The following is a 20,140-nucleotide window of genomic DNA, read 5'->3' as shown; positions in this document are numbered from 1 at the left end:
CGAAAATCATTCAGCAACTTGTGGCAATTCGTAATTCACGGGGTATCTCTTCCTCATCACAAGTTGCTGCAAAGTTTACACACTAATAACAGCGTGTGCATTAAACTCACCATTATTTTGGGAGTAAAATCTGGGCAGTTGTCTTTTTTTTTTAAAAAAAAAAAGACTGCACCAGATTGCAAAACCAAATGAGAAAGAACTGACTAAGAATAGCTGTTTCTTTGGCACCCCTGCAACATTACAGATTATATCTGTCGGTTTGTTCATAAATACTAATATACCTACCGCTGGTTAACAAAAGGAGTTGAAAATTCTGCAATCAGGCGGAAGTTAGCAAAATAAGGCAGCAATCCTTGACCCTAAAAGAGCAAGTTAAAAATTCAAAGTTTATCTATAATCTACATCAAACAAATCTCTGTGAACATGAAGTAATATGGTTGCCCAAAGCAGCAGTGTGTTGAAAAACTATAAAATTGATAAAAACAAATTAATACTTTGGTCATTTATTTTCCACAAACATCAATGCTTTGGGGGCATAAACAGAATGAAATGCAGATGGTATATTGTGCTTTATACGCCCTTCTCTGCAAGTGTGAAGGTTAATTCTTCTAAAATAAACCGCATTGTTAATGCACATATTACAAATATTCAAACTCCGAATGTATCAAACATCAATCAGAACATTTAGAAGGAAATCCAGTCAGTTAGTCAAATATAAAAATCGATTTATTGCAGCTACAAGTAACGCCACTGTTGCTGAAAAACATAGCTGCACTTTGAATTTTGGTGCACCAACACTTAGCTCACAGGTTATTCCACCTGCATGTTCTATTCAGCCATATTGAACATAGCACATTGATCAACATCCTTATGATGACCTGCTTATTTTCAGGATAAAGAACTCCAGAATTAAGTGTGGAAAATAGAACTCAATTTTTTTCCTTTCATTTTTGATCATAAACCCTTTAAAAACTGATCAACTATAGGAGAAAATGGGAAGAGGACACATTTATTTGCATGCTGTATATAGCTAGAAAGTGAGTTCACATTGTTAGAGGATAATGAACTGTCTTCCGTTCCAGTGGGGGACAGTGCAAATTACAGCCATATGGAAAGAGAGCAAGAGAATGATGCATTTCAAAATTTAATATGAACAGGCTTAAACAACATATTTGAAATGCAAGATTAGAAGTCATTTGTGGAAAATAGTAAGCAACAGGTTGCAAGTTCATTGAACAGTTTTAAATGGTTAATCCAGTGGGAGCCTTCCCATAAGTGATATTCAGGCAGGCTCAATCAAACTACAATTTAAAAAATAAAAATGTATGACTGGCAGTTCTACTGTATATAATTCTGCAGGTTTAAACATTGTTTTGAGGCCCAAAAGTACATACAAAAACCTAAAATTACCCAATGTAGAAAGTGCAGAATCTATATTATTCCGTGGTTTCAGACCTTCACAAGAACTCACTGCAGTAAAAATAATTCACCAAGCCATTTAAATGTCCGCCTCATGTGTTACAATTAGAATTCCACCACCCTCATAGGGAAGCATTTTTCTCTCCTTTTTTAAGCCTCTCTTTCCCCACCTGCTCAAAATCATGCCCTGATCAAGCAGCAGGTGACCAATGGCAATCTGATTCGTCACAAAGTGATGAGGGTTAATGTCGACAAACTCACCAATAAAACTTCCAAAATTCATGATGACTAACCACTATTGGCACTAACTCGAGAATTAAAAAAGGTATGGGAGTGATTTACCTGCCTATTCTTTCAGACAAAATAACTGTAGAAATGCAGTAGGGCATTTAGGGGGACAAAAACAAAGTTTAAAAAAAAATAACCAGAAAAACAATGGGGAAATTCATTAAAAATATCAAAGTGTTCAAAATTCTTTCAAAATGTGTTGCATATTTGCTGACATCACCTGAAAACACATTAGGTTCCACCATCCACACTTATAACACCCAGCTCTACCTTACCACCACCTCTCTTGAAGCCTATACTACCATTGTCTTGTCAGGCTTCTTGACTGGCATCCAGTCCTGGATGAGCAGAAATTTCTTCCAATTAAATATTGGGAGAACCGAAGCCACAAAAGCCATTCTCTAGCCACCGATTCCATCACCTTCCCTGGCCACTGTCTCAGGCTAAAACAGACTGTTCACAACAGAGGCGTCCTATTTGACCTCAAACTGAGCTTCCGAATCCGCATCCTCTCCATCACCAAGAGGGCCTACTTCCACATCTGTAATATTGCCCATCTCCACCCCTGCCTCAGCCCATTTTCTGCTGAAACCCTCATCCATGCTTTTATTACCTTAAGTCTCAACTGTTCCAATGCTCTCCTGTCCAGCCTCCCAACTTCCACTCTCCATAAACTTCAGTTCATCTAAAAATCTGCTGGCTATATCTGGTCTCACATCAACTCCCATTCACCCATCGCCCCTGTGCTCGCTGACCAACATTGGCTCCCAGTCCAGCAATGCTTCGATTTTAAAATTCTCACCTTGTGTTCAAGTCCCTCCATGGCTTCACCCCTCCCGCCCTACAATCCTCAGAGAGCTCTGTGTTCCTCTAATTCTGGCCTCTTGTGCATCCCCGATTTCCTTCACCCTACAATTGGCAGCCGTGCCTTCAACTGTCTAGGTCCCAAGCTCTGGAATTCCCTCCCTAAACCTCTCTACTCCTTTAAGACACTCCTTAAAACCTAATTCTTTCACCTCTCATATCTCTTATGTGGCTCAATGTCAAAGTTTTGTCTGATAACGCTCCCATAAAGCACCTTGGGATGTTTTACAATATTAAAGTTGCTATATAAATGCAAGTCGCTGCTGTTGATAACAATCAGTAACCAAGGAATTAAAGAGCACACAACAATCAAAAAACACTTGCACACTCGGCTTTTCAGCTTATCATTTTAGCAATGTATGTTAAACATACACCCTGTAAATGACTATTGAGATCATATGCCCAATGACTGTGTCTGTTTCTCATTTTTTATTTACTAATCAAAAATTAAATCATCTGCCTCTGGGTTACCAATTAGCAATTAGCCACATGTGGTTAGTGGTTAATATATTAGACAACAATGCTTTATACTTGCATGTTGAATTCCATCTGCACCTCTCTGCCCATTGACCTAGCCTGTCTTTTTTTTCATTGTACATTGGTTGGTATTATTGGCACAAATGGACCCAATTTAGTCCCATCCACAAACTTGGATAGTTTAGACAGTACAAGTACTCCATCGCTCAAGTCATCTATAAAAAAAGTGTAAGTGTAAAACAACAGATCCAACAACTACCCCTGTAAGATTCCAGTGGCAGTGAATTTCCAAATTTGCTACCTTGCCACACACCATCACCCTTTGCTGTCCATTTCCTGCCATCTATCCGATGTGCATGCACATGTCTGGGACAGTGTTAAGTGCTTTCCTAAAATTAAGAGAACATGCACTGCCTCAGTTTATCCACCAGATCTGTAACCTCCACAAGGAAATCCAATAAATTGGTCAGACATGATTTACTCATTGCAAACCCATAATAGCCTCTGTCCTCTCAGGTCACCTTTATATTATCCCTCAACAAAATCATTTTGTCCCCTGCTGCTTTTTGTTTTTAAAAGGAGGCATGAGATTTGTTACTTTTCAATGCAATGGGATGTTATCCAATTCCAATGAGCATTGAAAGGTATCACTGGGATGGGAAGATCGCCTCAGTCAACTCTGCTAGGACCCTTGGACAGAAACTGTCACAGCCATTGTTCACCTTCAGATTCCTAAACCCATCTAATTTTACATCTCAATGTGATACTAAGGACTGAGCCTATACTCTCCCTCATATTCCTCCCTTAGCAGATTGGAAAACTGCAAATGTAATGCCCCTATTTAAAAAAGGAGGGAGACAAAAAGCAAGAAACTATAGACCAGTTAGCTTAACATCTGTGGTTGGGAAAATGTTGGGAGTCCATTATTAAAGAAGCAGTAGCAGGACATTTGGAAAAACATAATTCAGTCAGGCAGTCAGCATGGATTTATGAAAGAGAAGTCATGTTTGACAAATTTGCTGGAACGAACAGGGTGGATAAGGGGGAACCAGTGGATGTGGTGTATTTGGACTTCCAGAAGGCTTTTGACAGGTGCCACATAAAAGGTTACTGCACAAGATAAAAGTTCACGGGGTTGGGGGTAATATATTAACATGGATAGAGGATTGGCTAACTAACAGAAAACAGAGAGTTGGGATAAATGGCTCATTCTCTGGTTGGCTATCAGTAACTAGTGGGGTGCCGCAGGGATCAGTGCTGGGACCCCAACTATTTACAATCTATATTAATGACTTGGAAGAAGGGACCGAGAGTAACGTAGCCAAGTTTGCTGACGATACAAAGATGGAGAAAAGCAGTGTGTGACGAGGACACAAAAAATCTGCAAAAGGACATAGATAGGCTAAGTGAGTGGGCAAAAATTTAGCAGATGGAGTATAATGTTGGAAAGTGTGAGATCATGCACTTCGGCAGAAAAAAAAAATCAAAGAGCAAGTTATTATTTAAATGGAGAAAAATTGCAAAGTGCTGCAGTACAGTAGGACCTGTGCATGAAACACAAAAGGTTAGAATGAAGGTATAGCAAGTGATCAGGAAGGCCAATGGAATCTTGGCCTTTATTGCAAAGGAGATGGAGTATAAAAGCAAGGAAGGCTTGCAACAGTTATACAGGGTATTGGTGAGGCCATACCTGGAATACTGCGTACAGTTTTGGTTTTGATATTTAAGAAAGGATATACTTACTTTGGAGGCAGTTCAGAGAAGGTTCACTAGGTTGATTCCGGAGAGGAGGGGGTTGACTTATGAGTAGGTTGAGCCTCGACTCATTGGAATTCAGAATATCGAAAACGTAGAAGATTATGAGGGGGCTTGACAAGGTGGATGCAGAGAGAATGTTTCCTCTGATAGGGGAGACTAGAAATAGAATGGCCAAGGCCAAAATATTAAATCAATAAGATAAAGGTATGCAGCATGTACCATTTCTTATAATTTTGTAAAGCCAAGGTCAGTAATGAATTGTGCTTGACATGGTTCTCAGAGGAGAAAGAGAGATAACATAGAAGGTCAAAGGCAGTAGACTTAGAATGATCTATTGTAAGGCTGGAACAGCTGCAGATTCTCACAGCATTGAATGGGAGGAAAAGGGTATAAAGTAACAGCTACTGAACTGTGGAGGCAGCATTAACAGAGAGGAAGACTGGAGGAGGACTACGGTCAACAAAACACAGCAAGAGACAGCGCCTCGATCAACTCAGTGGGCTACCGTTGAGGTTTCAAGGAACAGACTGTCGACTATAGCCTTGTTAAGTATTATTTCTTTGTACTGGAAGTAAACTACTTAATAAAATCCGTTGTGCTTATTTACAATATACCTGTACCCAGCCTGGTTTGTTGTGGTCACGGACACAAGTCTCTTCTGACAGATCTAATAAATCTCACAAATTGTGTTGTAGTTATGTTACTGGACCAGTAATCGAGAGGTTTGAATTAATAATCCAGAGAACACAAGTTAAAATCCCACCAAGGAAGTTTGAGATTTTAAATTCAGTTCAAAAAAAATCTGGAAAGAAGAAATCAGTAAAATAGGCCCATAAACTGTTGACTTGTTGTAAAAACCCACCTGGTTCACTAATGTTACTTAAGGAAGTTCTGGCCTATGTGACTCAGTCTCACACCAACCTGGCTGACTTTTAACTGCCCTTTGAAGTGGCCAAGCACGCCACTCAATTGCATCAAACTGCTGAGAAAAAAGCCCACCAGCACCTCTTCAGGGCAATTAGGCATATGTATTTGTAATACTATTTAGAATTTGTCTGATTACGCTCATGTGAAGCACTTCGAGCCAATCTCCTACATTAAAGACACTGTATCTAGAACGATCCCAGCGGATTGGGAGGGAGCAAATGTAACTCGAGAAAGGAGGGAGAGAAAACAGGGAACTACAGGCAGTGTTAGCCTGACATCAGTCGTCAGGAAAATGCTGGAATCCATTATTAAGGAAGTGGTAACTTAGAAAATCATAATATGATCAGGCGGAGCAAGAATAAAAAGTCACAAAATAACCATTTCGCAATTCTGCCTTTTTCATGTCCTCAAACACCACCGTTGCCACTGGTGGTCAGCCTGTACTCTTCTCGTGCTCCAAATATACTTAAAAGAGCATGTTGTACTGTCCTTCATACTTTTCACTATATTGCACTCATGTTCCCTCCTCGTCCTTCATTAGTTTCTTGGGTGTTACTCTGCTTGACACTAGTTCTTTCTTTTCTGTAATTTCATAATGTTACACGTAACCCTTTTCTCTCTCTCTGTCTCTAATGACTTAATGACTTTCCTATTAATCTATTATAACTGAGGCTTTTGCACAATGAGTATGACCTTCCAAAAGCTGAGCTTCCTACCTTTTTTATTTTGGGATGGCCTGTAACACATTCCTTATCAGTAACCTTTCCCCCTTTTTATATTTCAGATGCACCCAGAAATTCTTTAACAGTTTTTTTCCCCCACCCAGCAATGCATGAACCTTCCCTGATCAAATGCATCACTCACCCTCTTCCTTTAGCCAGATTTCAGCAACTCCTGACATTTGAACCAATACACAAGAAATAGGACATAAGAAATAGGAACAGGAGTAGGCCATACGGCCCTTCGAGCCTGCTACGTATTTAATATGATCATGGCTGATCCGATCATGGACTCAGGTCCACTTCCCTGCCTGCTACCCATAACCCTTTAATCCCTTATCGGTTAAGAAACTGTCTATCTCTGTCTTTAATTTATTCAATGTCCCAGCTTCCACAGCTCTCTGAGGTAGCAAATTCCACAGATTTACAACCATCAGAGAAGAAATTCCTCATCTCACTTTTAAATGGACGGCCCCTTATTCTAAGATAATGCCCCCTAATTCTAGTCTCCCCTATCAGTGGAAACATTCTCTCTGCATCCACCTTGTCAAACTCCCTCATAATCTTATACGTTTTGATAAGATCACCTCTCATTCTTCTGAATTCCAATGACTAGAGGCCCAACCTACTCAACCTTTCCTCATAAGTCAACCCCCTCATTTCCGGAATTAACCTAGTGAACCATCTTTGAACTGCCTCCAAAGCAAGTATATCCTTTCGTAAATATGGAAACCAAAACTGCACGCAGTATTCCAGGTGTGGCCTCAACAATACCCTGTATAACTGTAGCAAAACGTCCCTGCTTTTATACTCCATCCCCTTTGCAATAAAGGCCAAGATTCCATTGGCCTTCCTGATCACTTGCTGTACCTGCATACTATCCTTTTGTGTTTCATGCACACATGCCCCCAGGTCCCGCTAACTGCAGCACTTTGCAATTTTTCTCCATTTAAATAATAACATTCTCTTTGATTTTTTTTCTGCCAAAGTGCATGACCTCACACTTTCCAACATTATACTCCATCTGCCAAATTTTTGTCCACTCACTTAGCCGGTCTATGTCCTTTTGCAGATTTTTTGTGTCCTCTTCACACATTGCTTTTCCTCTCATCTTTGTATCGTCAGCAAACTTGGCTACGTTACTCTCGGTCCTTTCTTCCAAGTCGTTAATATAGATTGTAAATAGTTGGGGTCCCAGCACTGATCCCTGCGGCACCCCAAGTTACTGATTGCCAACCCGAGAATAAACCATTTATCCCGACTCTCTGTTTTCTGTCGGTTAGTCAATCCTCTATCCATGCTAATATATTACCCCCAACCCAGTGAACTTTTATCTTGTGCAGCACCTTGTCAAATCACTTCTCGAAGTCCAAATACACCACATCCACTGGTTCCCCTTTATTCACCCTGTTTGTTACATCCTCAAAGAATTCCAGCAAATTTGTCAAACATGACTTCCCCTTCATAAATCCATGCTGACTCTGACTGAATTATGCTTTTCCAAATTTCCTGTTACTGCTTCTTTAATAATGGACTCCAACATTTCTCAACTAGGTGTTAGGTGAACTGGTCTATAGTTTCCTGCTTTTTGTCTGCCTCCTTTTTTAAAATAGGGGCATTACATTTGCAGTTTTCTAATCTGCTGGGACCTCCCCAGAATCCAGGGAATTTTGGTAAATTACAACCAATGCATCCACAATCCCTGCCACTACTTCTCTTAAGCCATCAGGTCCAGGGGATTTATCCATCTTTGTCCCATTATCTTACGGAGTACCACGTCCTTACTGATTGTGTTAAATTCCTCCCCCGCTATTGCCCCTTGACTATCCACTGTTGGGATATTGTTAGTGTCCTCTACCGTAAAGACTGATACAAAATATTTGTTCAGAGTTTCTGCCATCTCCATGTTCCCCATTACTAATTCCCCGGTCTCATCCTCTAAGGGACCAACATTTACTTTCGCCACTCTTTAACTCTTGCTATCTGTTTTTATATTTCGTGCTAGTTTACTTTCATAGTCTATCTTCCCTTTCTTAATCATTTTTTGAGTTATTCTTTGCTGGCTTTTAAAAGCTTCCCAATCTTCTGTCCTCCCACTAGTTTTGGCCCTTGTTTTTAAATTAGCTATCATCCTTTATTTCTTTAGTTAGCCACGGATGGCTATCTTTTCTTTTACACCCTTTCCTCCTCACTGGAATATATTTTTCTGGAGAGTTGCGAAATATCTCCTTAAATGTTCATCAACCATCCTACATTTTAAAGTGGACTGGGAAAATAGATTACCCTCATAATCTCCTTTATTTAAGCTTAGTAAGCTGGTTTGTAATCCAACTTTCTCACCCTCCATCTGAATTTGAAATTCAGCCATGCTATGATCACTCTTTCCAAGGGGATCCTTTACTAGGAGTCTCATTACACAGGACCAGATCTCAGATAGCCTGCCCCCTGGTTGGTTCCGCTACATACTGCTCAAGGAACCCGTCCCTTATGCACTCTTCCTCAAGGCTACCCTGACAATTTGATTTGTCCAATCAATATGGAGATTAAAATCACTCAATTATTGCTATTCCCTTTTTACAAGCCCCCACTATTTCCTGGTTTATGCTCCGACCAACAAGTTGCTGTTAGGGGGCTTATAGACTACGCCCACCAGTGATTTTTTTTTCCCCCTTATTATTCCTTATCTCCACCCAAACTGTTTCATTTGAGCCAAAATAGTTTCTCACTATTGCAGTGATTCCATCCTTTATCAATGGAGCTACCCCACCTCCTCTTCCTTTGTTTGTCCTTCTGGATTGTCAAATACCCCTGAATATTTAATTCCCAGTCCTGGTCACCTTGCAACCATGTCTCTGTAATGGCCATCAGATCATACCTATTTGTATCTATTTGTGCTGTCAACTCATCTATTTTGTTATGAATGCTACGTGCATTTAGACAAAGTGCCTTTAAGTTTGTTTTTTTACCCTATTTCCTGCTTGTGACAAGATAAATATATTACACACTTAACTGATACCAAAAGATACAGACCTCACCCAAAGGCATATGTATTTGTAATAGTATTTAGAATTTTTGTCTGATTACACTCATGTGAAGCACCTCAACCGATTTCCTGCATTAAAGATACTGTATCTAGAATGGTCCCAGCGGATTGGGAGGTCACAAATATAACTTGGAGAAAGGAGGGAGAGAAAACAGGGAACTACAGGACAGTTAGCCTGACATTAGTCATCAGGAAAATGCTGGAATCCATTATTAAGGAAGTGGTAACTTAGAAAATCATAATATGATTAGACCGAGTCATCATGATTTTATGAAAAGGAAATCATGTTGAACAAATTTTGTTTTGAGGATGCAACTAGTAGATAAAGGAGAAACAGTGGATGTAGTATATTTGGATTTGCAAAAGGCATTCAATTAGGTGTCACATAAAAGGTTGCTATGCAAGGTAAGGACTCATGGGGTTCAGGGGTAATATATTTGACTTTCCGTCATTGTTCATAGGTTGATATGTAATCTTTAGAGCTGCTGACCAAGGGCCATGCAGCTCTTTGTCGGCCGGCACAGACACGATATGTTATCTTATCTTACTTAAATGGCCTCCTACTGCACTGTAAATTTCTATGTTTCTATTAGCATGGATAAAGGATTGGTTAACGAACAGAAAACAGTAGAGATAAATAGGTCATTTTCCAGTTGGCAGGCTGTAACTAGTGGATTGCCGCAAGGATCAGTGCTTGGGCCTCAGCTATTTAAGATTTAAATTAATGACTAAGATGAAGGGACCGAGTTTGTTGATGATACAAAGCTAGGTGGGAAAGTAAGCTGTGAACAGGACACAAAGAGCCTACAAAGGGATATAGCCAAGCTAAGTGAGTGGGCAATAAGATGGCAGATGGAGTATAATGTGGGGAAATGTGTGGTTATTCATTTTTGTAGGAATAGAAAAACATATCTTTTAATGGTGAGAAACTGCTAAATGTTTGTATAGAGATTGATTGTTCTCCTATAGGAAACGTGGAAAGTTAGTATGCAGGTACAGTAAGCAATTAGGAAGGAAAATGGCATATGGGCCTTTATTTCAAGGGGGTTAGAGTACAAGAGTAAGGAAGTCTTACTACAATTGTACAGCGTTTTGTTGAAACCACACCTGGAGTTTTTAATCTGAGAAAGGAGGTGCTCGCCTTCGAAGCAGTGTTAGGAAAGTTCACTAGATTGCTCCCTGGGATGAGAGGGATGTTCTAAGAGGAGAGATTGAGTAAACTGGGCCTATAGTCTCTGGAGTTTACAAGAATGAGCGGTGATCTCATTGAAACATATGATTCTGAGGGGATTCACAGGGTAGATGCTGAGAGGCTGTTTCCGCTGGCTGGAGAGTCAAAGGGGCATAATCTTCGAATAAGGCGTTGACCATTTATGACTGAGATGAGGAGGAATTTCTTCACTCAGTGATGTGAATCTTTGGAATTCTCTACTTGAAAGGGCAAGGATGCTGAATCATTGAGTATATTCAAGGCCGAGATCGATAGATTTTTGAACTCTAGGGGAATCAAGGGATAGGAGGATTGGGCAGGAAAGTGGAATAGAGTTTGAAGGTCAGCCATGATCTTCTTGAATGGCGGTGCAACCTCGAGGACCGTATGGCTGACCTCCTGCTCCCAATTCTTATGTATATCAATGCAAGTCGTCACCTGCTTTACAAAACTTTAAGATCCAAGTAAAAAGTAGGAAGGTGCACTAGAAGACAGTCTGCAGTTCATCTGGGTTGATCCCTCAATCACCCACCAATCATCTATGACATTCTCCCTAAAATTTTCCATAACTTACATAAATAGCAAAGTAACCTGATTTATTCTTTTCCCTCTAAAATAACATTCCCAATTACTTACATTATAACTTTTTATTTTTCTACCGCATATGGTGCATTTGCAGTATTTGGTTAAGGTACAAGTAGTACCCTCCTTCCCCAAAACCTGCCTTCACTGCCCCTTCCCCCAAGTTACATGACTATAATTTCCCCCCCCCCCCGCCCGCCCCATGTTTAGTTTTCAAATGATCACGGCTGCTTGAATTTGCTGTGGTCCAGGCCTGACTGGCATCCGCCACAATGCTAGAGCTCAGAATCAAACTAGCTCATGAGCATCCCCCTCAGCAACAAAGAAAAATCTATCAACATTAACTGTAATTAAAAAAAGAGAAAAGTTAAATCTGTATTAAGTTTGGCACTTTTAGGCCACTATTGTTTATATATGTTCTGCCATATGATATAGGTGGTCATGGAGTGTTCTGGGTATCAGTTACACAGGAGGAAGATTAAAAAACAACAATTTGCATGATACTTGTGTGTCACACATTCAGAATATGTTAACAAGAGCTGGATATCCCTATTTCCATGGGAACTGTCCAATTCAAAATGAGGCAGGACTCGCACTTGGATCCGACAGAGAAGAGCAGATGCATGGAGAATGTGTAGATATTTCAACGTGATGTTTCATTATGGGTACATTTACTGATTTTTTTTCCAGAATTGTGTTGTTTTTGTTTGCGTGTGATTATTTTTGCTGTATCTATACTAGCTTAAGTGAGGTGGAAAATGTCAGCAAAAAGCAGCTTAAATTAAATATTTATTGTGTAACACCACACAGTATTTGAGACTTGTATTTTAACTCATTGTATTAAAAAAATCTGAATTCGTTTTTTTTTTAAAAAGTCCATCCAATTCACAAAATAAAGATGTCCCTCACAAGTAGAAGAAACCGAACACTTCATTGTTCTTACATACTTGGCTTCTACAGCAGATATAGGGGCAATTTTATTCAAAGTAGATGAAAAAATTAAGTGGGAGAGGAGTTATTACAAAAGATTGGTCTGCAATATTTGCCATTAAATTTTGCACTCTCCAAGTTATAAATTAGAATAGTGTCCATTTCAATTGATAGTATAACACCCAAATCATAAACACTTCTATATCAACATTGTAATTGATAAATGCAGCCCAAGAGACACTAAATGCTGTATCACTGCAAAGTGATTTTGCTCCACACCAATACAAGTTGCAGTGCTAATTCAGCAAGGGCTAAACCAGATTTTGAAGCAAAACAGAGACACGTTCTCCTTCAGGGAATCTAACTTTGGAGTTATGTTCTGGAGTAAATACATAGGAATTAGGAGCAGGAGTAGGCCAAACGGCCACTGGAGCCTGCTCTGACATTCAATAAGATCATGGCTAATCTTCAACCTCAACTCCACTTACCCACCGATCCCCATAGAGTCACTTAGAGTACTCTAGATTTCCCTAGAGCCCAAAAATCTATCAGCCTTGAACATACTCAACTCCGCAACAGCTGCTCTTTGGAATAGTGAATGCCAAAAAGATTCACAACTCACTGAAGAGATTCCTCCTTATCGCAGTCTTAAATGGCTCCTTATCCCAAGACTATGCCCCCCCAGTTCTAGATTCTCCAGCTGGGGAAAACAACCTCTCAGCATCTACCCTTTCAATCCCTCTCAGAATCTTATGTTTCAATGAAATCACCTCTCATTCTTCTGAACTCAAATAAGCCCAATCTATTCTGTCTTTCCTCATGGGACAACCCTCTCATCCCAGGAATTAATCTAAATGAACCTTCGTTGCACCGCCTCTAGGGCAAGTATATCCTTCCTCAGATAAGGAGACCAAAACTCGTGCACAATACTGCAGGTGTGGTCTCAACAAAGACCTGTACAATTGCAGTAGGATTTCCTTACTCTTGTACTCCAACCCCCTTACAATGAAGGCCAACATGCCATTTGCCTCGCTAATTTCTTGCTGTAGTTGCATGCCAGCTCTATGTTTCCTGTACAAGGGCACCTACATCTCTCTAAACACCAACATTTAATAGATTCACACCATTTTAAAAATATTGTTTTTCTATTCTTCCTACCAAAGTGAATAATCTCACAGTTTCCCACATTATACTCCATCTGCCACCTTATTGTCTACTCACTTAACCTGTCCATATCCCTGTCGGCTCTGTTTACCTAGCTTTGTATCATCAACAAACCTGGATATATTGCACTCAGTCTCTTCATCCAAGTCATTAATATAAATTGTAAATTGCTGAGGTCCTAGCACTGATCCTTGCGACACCCCACTAGTTATAGTCTGCCAATTTGAAAATGACCCGTTTATCCCTACTCTGTTTTCTGTCCGTTAACCAATCCCATATCCACACTACGTAACCCCCAACACCATGAGCCCTTATCTTGCATAACAACCTTTTGTGGCAACTTTTCGAATGCCTTTTGGAAGTCTAAACACACTACATCCACTGGTTCCCCTTTATCTACCTTGCTAGTTACATCCTCAAAAACTGTGAATAAATTTGTTAAACACGATTTACCCTTCATACAACTCTGTCTAATTATATGATTTTCTAAATGCCCGGTTACCACTTCCTTAATAATAGATTCTAGCATTTGTCCGACAACTGACGTTAGGATAAAAGACCTGAAGTTCCTGGTTTGCTCTCTCCTGCTTTTCTTGAAGTAAGGTTACAGATCAACACTAAACTTTGCTGGATTGTGCAACATGAAACCAGTCTATATCTATAGACTAGGTACAGCACAAATACAGCCTTAAACCAGTGACCTCCAATACGTTAGTCTCTAGCCACATGTGGCTAAGTGCCATCCAGATGTGGCTAATTGCATTTGATTAGCAATTAAAAAATGAGTAACAGACCCGCTGGATATGTGCTCTCAATACTCTCATGCACGTGTACTTTTACATTTTTGTGGGTTTGTTGGTAAAATTGTAAGACAAAACGTAAAGTATGGAAAAGTTTTTTTGATTATTGAGAGTGCTTTACTTCCTTTACTACTTAGAGGTCATTTAAAATAGTATGCAACAAGGGCAAAAGCACCAGAATTCAGCATCATAAAAACATCAACATTACATGGAGAGGGGAGCGCTTATCATGTTCAACGTGACCAATCGGAATAACCGCTGCAAGTTGGCAGTAGCAGGTCCAACCAATAACGAGCAGTATTTTTTATTAAGCTCCAACAAGCAGCGTCTTGGCAAAGGACAAGCAGCTTCCAACCACGTTTTGGACGGAGAGCAGGGATGGGTCTGGCACATCACGTTGTGCGAGTCTACATTCTCAGCAATCACTCTGATGAAGTCAAGGTGCTGCTCGCAACTACTGAATAAAAACTTAGAAGCTGCACTAAAATGTGGGGTGTCTGATAATTTCATGCTAGAAATTCCAAACTGACACGTTCTGCAACTTTGAAAGCAGTTGCCAGCTTGTTTACCATACAGTAAAGGTGCAAGGCATCCCACAGCATCCAGATTAGAACAGTCAACAACCACAAAGAAATGTGAAGAGTGACATTAATAATTAAGAGTATAATAGCTTGCAAACACCAGACTGAGGCCACAAAGTTCAAACCCTGGCAATCTCACAAGCGCAGTGACTGCATCGTTCAAATAAAGCCAGTACCAATTCATGCATTTTTGTGGACTTCAGTTTTTTTTTTCAAACCATCATGAATCACAGCGTGGAATGATTTTTCATTTCAATTTCAATTTCAATTTCAATAAAATATGCCTTTTTGACAAGGTCAAAAGAATATAGGCTAAAATTACCATCTGCATTAATATTAGAAATGCAACATGTTTGTACAACATTCCTCGGTCTACCATTTTAATGGAATGAATGGATTATCACAATTAAATATAGCAGATGAAGGAATGTCATAAAAGCTAGTTAAGTATTCTTCCCGTGATTACTGCCAACAATAATTTCTACCCATGTGTTTTAAAGCTTTAAAAACATAACATTTTGAATTACACAGCAGGGTGATCAGCACCTAAGAAATGAATTGATTAATGTTTTGGCATGAACATTCATTAGGACTCGATCTAAAATTTTGGCTTGATACTGATTCACCGTTATCCCTCTTGAAGGTATTTAAAAATGGAAGTTTATTTTGAAATAGTAAAATCTGCACACCCTCAGTCCAGCAAATCCCTTGCCTGCTTCTGGGCTGACAGGGTGTCTGGGACAGGCGGCCAGTTTTGTCTAGTAAATGTGGAATGTACAGCTGGTTAGAATAGCTTTTTGGGCAGGGGCAGGTTATAAAAGGTTTCAGTTCACAAATTAGCACAATCTTTCTGGGGTTCGACTGGCAACAAAAAACAACCATCATATGTTGCCCATACGATGACTTTATTTCCAAATTATAGCATGTATAGCCTTTCCAAGGTAATTTTTTTTTTAAATTAGGGCAGATATCTATATTTCTGCAGGGAGGGAAGAGATGCCCCCAGGCACCCCTAGGAAACAAATCTTCCCTCTCAGTAATTTCTAAATCCACTGCCACTAGAAATGTCATTCCTTTGTACTTTATATTTGACCCCTGCCAAGAAAGCGACGGGATGTTGGCTATTGCTGCGTCTCAAGATATAACAAGTCTGCATTCTACTGCACTTCAAGTTTACCTCTGTCTGTGTATGCGGGCCTTTAAATCAGGGCTGTTTTTCTTTTCAGAACTTTAGTTATACTGATACGTACAGAAAACATTTACAAATGACGACCTTGGCAAACACCCTATCTGCGGAGTTGAGCTAACAAAACAGCAATTAGAAGTATTGTAAGTTGACAAGCACAGCATGTCATTTCTTCACCCTGTTCAAAAGATGAAACTTACTTCATTTCATCTTTAACCTTTAATTCCCAACAGGGCCAAGTGTTATGCAAAATTCACCGAATTAGCTGGAGCAGCTACAGATGTACTGCAATTGGCTTTAGTGTCCCTTGGTTGGGGGTGGAGAAGATTGGAAATCCAACCTGCTCTCCATTACTATCCAGTGACCTGATGTTTATATCAACAGAAGGGAAGAGAAGGTCCTCAAGACTATTGGTATCATCATACTCTTGACCACCAGAAATGAAATGAATCTTAGTCATATCTCTAGTGATTCCAAAACCAGTTGTTTGCTCCAGGAGGGAAACTTCGTGATGAAGCAGAAATTTCTATTCTAACCATTCAATAGGACCACACATGTTTACAGCATAGGTCATTGGGTCCCATCATGTCTATGCTGGCTCTTTGCCAAAAGAAATCTCACTGGCCTGCTCTCTTCCCATTGCTCTGAATCTTCCTCTGCTTTGAATAAATTACCTGCTTTTCCCTTAAGACAGTTGTTTCAGCAAGGTTTTGTACAAATTACTTCTTTACTCTTGTACTCTATGCCCCTATTTATAAAACCAAAAACACTGTTGGCCTTTATGTCTTTCTCTACTTGCACTCACAGTTGCAGAAAATTATTAGAACTTTCAGGTCACATCATTCACCCACAGCTTTGAGCATCTTTCTATTCCTTGTTTTGCCTCCCAAAATGCATTAACACTTATCCATACTAAATCGCGTTTTTAAAAATTTGTTCATGGGATGTAGATGTCACTGGCAAGGCCAACATTTATTGTCCATCCCTAATTGCCCTCGAGAAGGTGGTGGTGAGCCGCCGCCTTGAACCGCTGCAGTCTGTGTGTTGAAAGTACTCCCACAGTGCTGTTAGGGAGGGAGTTCCAGAATTGTGATCAAGCGATATTGATGGAACGGCGATATATTTCCTAGTTAGGATGGCGTGTGACTTGGAGGGGAACTTGGAGGTGGTGATGTTCCCACCAAGTAGCATCTGCTACTTGCTGCCCATTCTGCTAGTCTGCTTATTTCTTCCTAAACTCTTTTACAGTCCTCCTCACTGTTGCCAAACCCCATTCTTTAGTGTCATCAGCAGATTGCTCTCTCTATGCCCAAGCCCAAATTATTTACATCAAAAAAGTGGATCCAGCACTGACCGAAGGTACACAACTTCCGAGCCTTATTCAATCTGAGCAACCCCTTTTTCCCCTACTTCTGCTTTTGTATGACACACACTAATATTATTCCCAATTAAGTCATACTCTTTTGGGGGACTATTAGACTGAGAAAGCTTCCATTTCTCCATGAAACACTTACTCTTAGGAAAGTTGTGGTTAAGCTCATCATAGGTCATTTAAAATCAACTGGAATTACTGCCATACTGAAAATTCCCTTACCAAGAGGGGAATATTAAATTCACCTTGGATAGAACCACTACTACGCTCACCAATAAATTCTACTCCCACCACTTGAATTGTCGATAGCAGAGTGGAGTGCAATACAACTGCCATGATGTGCCTGAAAATAACAGATTTGATCTAGTCATCTGATGAGGACAGAGTTATGTAGTAATTATGAACCGGTCTGGGAGAACTGTACCCAATATAATTTATCGAACACACTGAAGCAGCAACACGAAGACAGACAGACAGGCAAGAGAGAGAAATATCCTCGATTTACTGTGAGCAACGCAATGAAAATGAGAACGAGAATATACACACACAAAATTCATAGTAGTTCTCCACGTATTACAGGCAGGATATACAGTGAAGTCTGTGGAATCTCTAATTTCAGAGTTTTAAAAACAGGAATAAAGCTATTCTGCTCTACCATGGTCAATTCTATCAACTAGATAAAGCATATATCAGATTAAATCATTTATAAACTCGCAGTCCAATTCTTTCTATTTTTGTCTGCGATGATTCAGTTGCTGCACAACTCTCTCTGAAAGGCAACAGCTTCCTCAACACAGTGATCATCAACAAAATGATAACTATTGTTGAGGAGATCTGCCATTTATTCATGAAGCCGAGGTACAGAATACGAAGTGTATTTCTCAGAAAGCCTGGCATAGTGAGTGATAAATATTATCATGATCCCATGTTTACATCTCTCTAATGAAATAACATAGCAGTTCATTCGATAAATCAAGATTGTGGCTTTCCCATTTCCAAGTTCCTCAGATAAATGTGCCAGAAGGAAAAAGGGACAGAGGCTTCTGCTGAGGAAGGTGCAAGAAGGAAAAGCACCTCAAAACCCTTACCTAGGCGAGTTGTGGGTACACCCTTCATGAAACCATCAGTGGAGATAGGATGCATTGCCATTTACTTTACCAAGACTCTCAGGAAGGATAATAATAGTGTAGGTTCCTTTGGTTATTTTCACTTTTCCACGATGGTATCCCATTTCTACCCATTCTAATTCTGTAAAGGTTGGAACTAGGACTGAAATTTTAATGAATTATGAGTCACAATAGCCTTCAAAAGGGAATTTTTTTTGTGCTTCAAGAGTGGCAAGCTTTTTTCTGAAAGGAAATAATTGTCAAGCAATACTTTACCTACAATTACTCTCCTTCAAAAAAGTTTATAATGGCTCTTTTGAGAGGAATGATTCCCACTGAAGACTTGCCACATCCAGCCTGCCAACCACAAAAGATTTGCTCAAGTGACAAACAGTGCTGTCTGTTCTGACTGAGGACAATACGATGCACAATGCTGATCCCAACATTCCAGCACAATTTTAAAGTTCAGTAAAAGTTCAGTTTGAAGTGACAACTTAAAAGGCAGACTCCCCCCTCCCAAGGCATTTTCTTTTTAGTCTATAAAAAGTCAAACTGATAAGAATAAGCCATGGGAAGAGGAAGGTTTATGAACTAGCCAATTTTTGAAATTTCTTCCTCAAATGACTGAACTTGAGGTGTGGCATCTGTAACTGCTGCATATGCTCAAGGGGAAGATACAGAAGATAACTGGCATGGCCACTACTGGTGGGAAAGGGTTTTTTGTACTTGGGCAAAAGTTAAAGCCTAGCATGCTGCAAAATTCAAATACTGGAACTGTGAAAATAAATGTAAGTCAAGACCCATATTACACACAGTGTGCTACCTGTTCAGAAAAGGTTATTCACGTAATTGGAGCACATAGATTCCAATGGTGGGGTAAAGGTTTGAAAATATCATCCTGCAGATGTATTTAAATACAGCTGGAGTTGTCTAGAATTCTTAAGAGATCAGCATTCCAATTATTTTGTCAACAGCTTTGGCAAACTTATTTACGAAATACAGAAACTATCACTTTTCTAATTCCATCAATTACTGAGGGCTGGATTGTCATTGGGGGCAGGGCTCTGGAGGAAGGAAACCCGGGAGGCCTGATTTGCATCTGAAGCCTCTGATTCCTACCCGTAGCCAGCCAGCTGGAGGCGCTGGCTGGCTCCTGACGGTAGACCTGTGGCACTAGATCACACAGAGGAAGGAGGAATCGCATGGGGGCCATGCAGGCTTTTTTTTGGGGGGGAGGGGGGGGGAGGGAGGGGGGCGGCGGGAGAACAATGAAGATCAGGACCTCCAGAGAATCATGGAAGGGAAGAGCAGATCTGGGCCAGCCACCGGAGGATCGAGGTTGGCCTCAGGTTGATTGGGGAGGGAGGTGGATGAGTATACAAAGCCAATCATAGGCCTCGTGGAGGGGGGGCGCGGAAAGAGAGAGAAGGGGTCTCTGATCACGGGGCTGGGTTAAGTAGGGACTCTGGATTCCAGAAGATAGATATAAAAGGCACTTACCTCCTGAATGAAGCAGTCCTTGGCCTTGCTGTAACTGCCGGGTTTTATGAAATGTGTAAAACCCCACCAGATAGAGTTAGAAATAAAATGGTGGTTAAAGAGGCTTCCATCCTCATTAAAATATTTAAATTGACAGCCAGCTTCCTGGCAGCAGATTGGCTGCCCCTCATCCCGGTCGAAACAGGAAATGGGTAGGTTGGGGGCGGGTTCAGGT

General features: G+C 40.3%; 1 protein-coding gene across 7 annotated transcripts in view; it reads right to left on the bottom strand.

The window, feature by feature from the left end:
* tlcd4a (TLC domain containing 4a) overlaps window positions 1-20,140 on the bottom strand; it is a 65,962-nt gene that overhangs the window by 12,449 nt on the left and 33,373 nt on the right. For all 7 annotated transcript variants that reach the window (XM_070886644.1, XM_070886643.1, XM_070886642.1 and 4 more), the window contains one exon: window positions 286-359. In XM_070886644.1, the coding sequence (XP_070742745.1) occupies window positions 286-359 (74 nt within the window). The remainder of the gene's footprint in view (window positions 1-285; window positions 360-20,140) is intronic.

The sequence above is a fragment of the Pristiophorus japonicus genome, chromosome 8, assembly GCF_044704955.1.
Source record: "Pristiophorus japonicus isolate sPriJap1 chromosome 8, sPriJap1.hap1, whole genome shotgun sequence".
In the NCBI taxonomy this organism is placed as follows: domain Eukaryota; kingdom Metazoa; phylum Chordata; class Chondrichthyes; family Pristiophoridae; genus Pristiophorus; species Pristiophorus japonicus.
This window is presented reverse-complemented; position numbering and strand designations above follow the sequence as displayed.